Here is a 6,145-nt window from a genome sequence, read left to right as displayed (position 1 = left end):
AGTTCTGCATTAACTTGCGTATTTTCTATTTATATAACAATATTTATTTCGTTCAAGAAACTTAGGAGAAAGAAACATAAAATTATCTACTTACACTGAAATGTACTCAAAGTGATTAACTTTTTAAAAGTGTTTTTTAATGCTGAATTTGAAATTTCAGCAACACTTTGCAAGTACTAGTGGAAAATTCTTAAAAGTGCTTTTTTTAACACCTGAAATATACAAATTTTCAAATACTTTTTTTTTAAAAAAAGTGATATGATCTGTAATTTTGTATAATTCTAATGATTTAAATTTAAAATATGGAATTGTATCTTTAAATTACTTCCGCAAGATAATTTTTATTAATTTTGACACTATCAACATTTCGCGCAAGACATGAGCATAATGGTTTCAGAAACCAAGAATTTCAGAAATATCATTATCGAAAAACCTCAACTTAACTCATCGAGCCGCCGACTGCAAGTTACGTGTGAAATAAAATTCAATTTTGAATTCTCTTTACAAATTTTGTACATTTAAAAATGTTTAGTTGTTTAATAATTCAAAAATCGGTAAGTTTTGAATTAATTAATGCGACTGAATGGATTTGCGAACACATATTGTAATTTTGAGTTATTCTAGGATTTTAATAAAGTCTTGTAGCAACCTCGGTCCCGTCAAGAGACCAGTGACATCTCTGCAATGTCAAATACATTAGTCACCAGGAGATTGTATCATGGTTGGAGCTAGCATGTGCATATCGTGATTTCTTTAGCACAAGTTTTCTTAAGACGTGCAGCTTATTGCAGCACGATTTGTGTCATTAAAGCATGAAAACATCACTTTCTTCCTAACGAGACATTTGCTGTGGACAAATATTCTTTAACTGAACCAGGGATTGAGATACCGTGATACTGAAGATTTTACCTGTCCATGGAGGAAGCTAAGAAACGATAAAATCAAGCATGTGTCAGAAAAGCTGCCACAATAAAACTCCACACTGGTTACATAACTTCAGGCTGTTTTGTCAAGAGGCATTTTATACCAAATGGTTCTTCATTCTAGACACTAGGTCCTGATTTATACACTACTTAGATAAGTAACACAAAATGAAATTGCAGATGCATTTATTATCAGTATCAAAATTGCACTTTTGTTTCTAAGCTTGACAAATGAATATACAATCTCACTGAGACACTTAATACTGATCGCACTCCCGACACAAATCCAAAACGGATACAAGGCATACACGATTTACAGAATTACTAGTAGTAATCTATGGAGTTGCTAGGCAACTGTCATTGACACAAAAATGAAAAACAAGATGTCAGATTTCCCCTCTTACAGATACAATTGATGCTAAGTTTGGATGTTTGGGATGAGTTTTCAATGTAAATGCTAAAATGAACACATTTTTTTTTATATTCTCTCCAAAACCCTAAAATAAGTAATTTCACACGAGACTTATTGTGCAATTTTTATCTGTTTTTTTTTTTAGTGTTAATCTACATCTTATCAATAAATTAAACAGATTGATAATTCAATTTTCTTAAATTCATAGGCTTTGAAAAAAACTGTCTGGGATACTTAATTCTGACATATTTTATTCTATTAACATGTAATTACTTTGGATTTCATTCAATTAACTTTTTTCAAATGAAAAATAAAATTCCACAAACAAAATAAATATTGTCACATTTAAAGACAATGTACATGTTTCTTGTAACATGATTTCTTTCTACACAATATTTACATTTTCTACACAGCCCACAGTATCACAGAATGGTAGTGATTCTTCAAGGTTAAAAAAAAAAAGTAAAAATCATTCATCTGACATTTAAATCACCACATCTTTATTTTTAAAATCATTGACTAGAATGAAATGTTTGACTTAAAAACCAGACATAAAAGTTTTCTTTCCATTGTTTCTCATGCTTAAAGGGACCTATTTTTTTTTTTTTAGTCTGGGGATACTAAATCAAATGGCTAGTGGACACAAAACTAACGTACATTTAAGAAAACTGGCTGAAAAAAAACAGCTCAGCCATTTAGGATTGACAGACAATTTCACCATTCATAAATGTCATGAAACTTTTTTATGGTCACTTGAGGTACACATTCAATATGTCCTAATTGTCTTGAGACAGTTCCTCTGTAGATGAGGAAGAAAGATTGGACAACCCAAAATCATGGTTTCCATCTATATATTTTGAAAAATTTGATTAGAAAAATAACCATCTTTCAGTATTAAAAAATCATATCAGATTTAAAATAGATGAGAACAAACTTAGGTCAGATGAGTCCATATTAAGTGCCTGGCTCAGGTAAGCTACATACTGCTGAAGAATTCAGACTGTGCATTGTTCATTATAGGTATTTACAAAAGTAAGTATATATCTGTTGGAGATAGGAATAATTTAGCACTTGTTTGAGTATTATACTTCTTAAAATATTAAACACATTTTACATGAGAGACTTAAGGTAATTTGTCTTTGTTTCTGGAATGAAACGAAAAGAAAATCGAAAAAACACATTCAAAAGAAAGACAACGTGCAGTGAATTAGCTGCACATATCAGATCTAAACATAGCCTCATCAATTTCCAAATTTTCTAATAGTCCATAATTACAATTGTGTAACTGTTACTCATAACATATTTATGTTGCCATGGTAACCCTAGCTCCTTTCCCATTGGTGTATTTCTCGATACCCTGAGAAATTTAAATATCTCCATGGTAACAGTTTCACCAGTTGGCCAGTCCTGGTTTGTTCAGAGTCATGAAATAAATCTGGCAGCTTGAGCCCGACCTCATTGATGAAAAAAAGACCTGGAAATTAAATGAATCAATGTAAATAAAACAGTTTTTAAAACAAGTCAAATTCTTTAAAAGACAAGCTAATTTTTTTTTCATGCCAATTAGTGGTTTTGCACAATCATCCAACAATTAAATATAATAAAAAATAAGCAGGATCCAATGTAAAAAAAAATTGTGGAGAGAATTTTCAAGTTCTGTTATGAATATTTTCTAAGTTAAGTAGCTACAGACTCCCACACATGAAAAAGTATAGAACTAGTTGCTGGATAGTAAAAATTAAAGGCAATACTGCCACATGAGGACAACAAAAACAAATCATTTTATTTTGAGTGTTTGCTAAACTGGCTGTCCAGATGTGTTATAGGTACATCTGTACAATACACTGTCAATCACTGAATCATTGCTCCTACAAAAGAACTCATGCTTCTGAGTTTTCACAAACATCTTTAATGACTACAGAATACACTCACTTTATCATTTCTCTCACACAGGAACTTGAGTTTCTGAGCTTTCTTGTGCATAAACACTCCATCTAGGTGTCCAGTCTCGGCTGCTCGTATCTCGATGGCTTTGTTTCCCCACCCCATCAGCTGACCAGTGCTGATGTAGGCTAAAATAAAAACACAGATTAAAAAAAAAAACAATTCATGACTTAACAGTTTAAATTCTTAATTTTCCAAAAAAAAGTGGCATATCTAATACAGCGCCACCTACCAACAGATGTGGGCATTTCTCCCCATTGTACAATGACATTCTTAGTGACTCTGCCGCTGGAGTTCACATAAACTCCCTCATCTACAATAACAAGACAATGTAATCAATAGAACTGACAAGAATTAAGCTACATTTATTAGAAATTCATACAGGACACAAAATGAAAGATCTTTCACTAAGAACACCAAAATTTAAGTGCCTTTTAGTAGTACACTGTAGTTCAGACTATTAGATTTTATCATTCTGTATGGTCATTCAACTTTATGCAATATATTTAATTTTCATGTCATGTTGTGCATTTCCTCTCTCTCTCTCTCTGTATTTTTTTGTGTGTGTGAATGTAACTGACATGTATAGGTCATATTTTAATTGTATCTTACCAAATAGAAAATATCACTGAAGATAAAACAACTTACTATCGTAACAGCAGAGGAGCTCCATTCCGTTGGTGTCAGGTAAAATAACGATAGTGTGTGGCAGGATGGGGCCTTGAGTCTGCACAAAGAAAAAGAAACTGTTAATCGAGTATTGAGATGAGGGGAGTAGGTTCAAATTATGAAACACTTTACTTTAGATTATGACTATATGTATCAGACTTTACAATAACATGAATGCTACCAATATAGTATTTATATCCATTGTCTGAGTTTCAATGCCATCAGCTTTCAGAATCAGAACATACTCTAAATTATAATTTTATCAAGGTCTGTTGAGATTCGTCAAATTCAACACAGCACAATTTGTGTTTGCATGATCTGAGAGGGAGGGTCTGCATTATGAGAACATGCCTGTACAATTTATGAGCATCAGTAATAAATCTGTCAGTCAAAAGAATAATGTGTCATTTACTGGAATTGGTAGGGGTACACCTGAAATTTTATTCCAGGCTTGTTTTAGCGTAGCATTTCTGGTAAATTTGCAGGTGTGTGCTCTGGATGATGCTTACAGCAAAACACTGTCCAACAAAAAAACATTCAATTGTTTTCATTCTAATAAAAATAAAAATCTAACACAATGCAAAACAGACAGAAAACATAATCACCTTCTAAGCACCAACATGCAAATATATATAAACCTGCATTAGTAAAATATAACAAAATTATACATACTGATGTATTACTTATTTAAGACCTAGTGTTGTCTTTATACAATGAATAAGGTATATTTAGATAGTATTTTTGATATCTATTCTACGTTTGAAGATTTGTCTAGTTTATGTATACTCTAACATGCCAAATAACTTATAAATATTTTCAACTACCAGATTAAAACTTTTCTAGCCATCCCACAATAAATATGATCTAACATTTAGGTTCTTGGTAAGTTCTTTATTGCTGTTATGTGTTGGGTATAGAACTAAACTGAAAAAAACAAGCAATTCAAACAAATCCCAGAATTATGATCAGAAGCACTACTGCCGGTAAACGAGAACTAGTCAAGTCAATCAAGTGAATCTGGCAGGCAAACTAAAAATATTTACCTGGTGGGCGTAAAATGAGGAAATACCCGATTGGGGCGGGGACTGGGGGTGACTGCGAAACTAAAAAGTAACCAGTGGTACAAAATATAGGACTATTGTACTACAAAGTAACCAGTGGTACAAAATACTGGACTATTGTACTACAAAGTAACCAGTGATACAAAATACAGGACTATTGTACTACAAAGTAACCAGTGGTACAAAATATAGGACTATTGCACTACAAAGTTACCAGTGGTACAAAATACAGGACTATTGTACTACAAAGTAACCAGTGGTACAAAATATAGGACTATTGTACTACAAAGTAACCAGTGGTACAAAATACAGGACTATTGTACTACAAAGTAACCAGTGGTACAAAATACAGGACTACTGTACTACAAAGTAACCAGTGGTACAAAATACAGGACTACTGTACTACAAAGTAACCAGTGGTACAAAATACAGGACTACTGTACTACAAAGTAACCTGTGGTACAAAATATAGGACTATTGTAACAGTATTATAATCTGTTCTATAAAGTAACCAGTTGTGCTAAGTATACAGGACAAGTATACTATAAATAGTACTAAAAGCAACCAATGGTACAAAATACAGGACTATTGAATCATAAAGTACTAAGAAGAACATTACAGGACTAATATACTTTAAGTACTACCAAGATCATCATAATTTACAAATATCTATTAGAGAACAAAAAAAATATAAAAGACAGGTTAGGTAAGAAAGGGAATATTAAAGAAAGCTATTGGAAAACATATAAATAGAAAATCTACACTAGATCTACTTTTGGAAAATTGATCTACTCAAATGAGACATATTCACATGACATACATGTACTACACTTACTCTGACAATTGTGTCACCAAACGTGTGTCACACACTGTACTTACATGTGTGGGAATGTACAGGTCATACGGGTGTCACACACTGTACTTACATGTGTGGGAATGTACAGGTCATACGCCAGCATTTCATCCACATCAATGCCATGGAAACCACTACGGGAACCATAAAGAACCTTTAACCTTTGACCTTCTTCTACTGTAAGGTCAACAATCAATGGTTTGTGGACTAGATCAGTGAAAGACTGAAAAAAAAAATTCAATTAGAGAAATATCCAAGTGAAGGTCAAGGTCTTTATAATATG

The 6,145-nt window shown here is 32.4% G+C and overlaps 1 protein-coding gene across 5 annotated transcripts in view; it reads right to left on the bottom strand.

Moving 5' to 3' along the window:
* Positions 1–2,557: 2,557 nt before the first annotated feature.
* The window catches only part of LOC133197465 (serine/threonine-protein kinase mig-15-like), a 45,307-nt gene continuing 41,719 nt past the window's right edge, over positions 2,558–6,145 (bottom strand). For 4 of the 5 annotated variants that reach the window (XM_061333519.1, XM_061333520.1, XM_061333523.1 and 1 more), the window contains 6 exons: positions 5,936–6,085; positions 4,992–5,051; positions 3,928–4,006; positions 3,512–3,592; positions 3,268–3,407; positions 2,558–2,809 (listed from right to left, as the gene is read on the bottom strand). In XM_061333519.1, the coding sequence (XP_061189503.1) occupies positions 2,726–2,809; positions 3,268–3,407; positions 3,512–3,592; positions 3,928–4,006; positions 4,992–5,051; positions 5,936–6,085 (594 nt within the window). In that variant the 3' untranslated portion in view covers positions 2,558–2,725. The remainder of the gene's footprint in view (positions 2,810–3,267; positions 3,408–3,511; positions 3,593–3,927; positions 4,007–4,991; positions 5,052–5,935; positions 6,086–6,145) is intronic. The other variant, XM_061333522.1, reaches the window with a different exon arrangement.

Source organism: Saccostrea echinata, unplaced genomic scaffold (assembly GCF_033153115.1).
Source record: "Saccostrea echinata isolate AGI-Se365-2 ecotype Australia unplaced genomic scaffold, CSIRO_AGI_Sech_v1 ptg000030l, whole genome shotgun sequence".
Classification (NCBI taxonomy): domain Eukaryota; kingdom Metazoa; phylum Mollusca; class Bivalvia; order Ostreida; family Ostreidae; genus Saccostrea; species Saccostrea echinata.
This window is presented reverse-complemented; position numbering and strand designations above follow the sequence as displayed.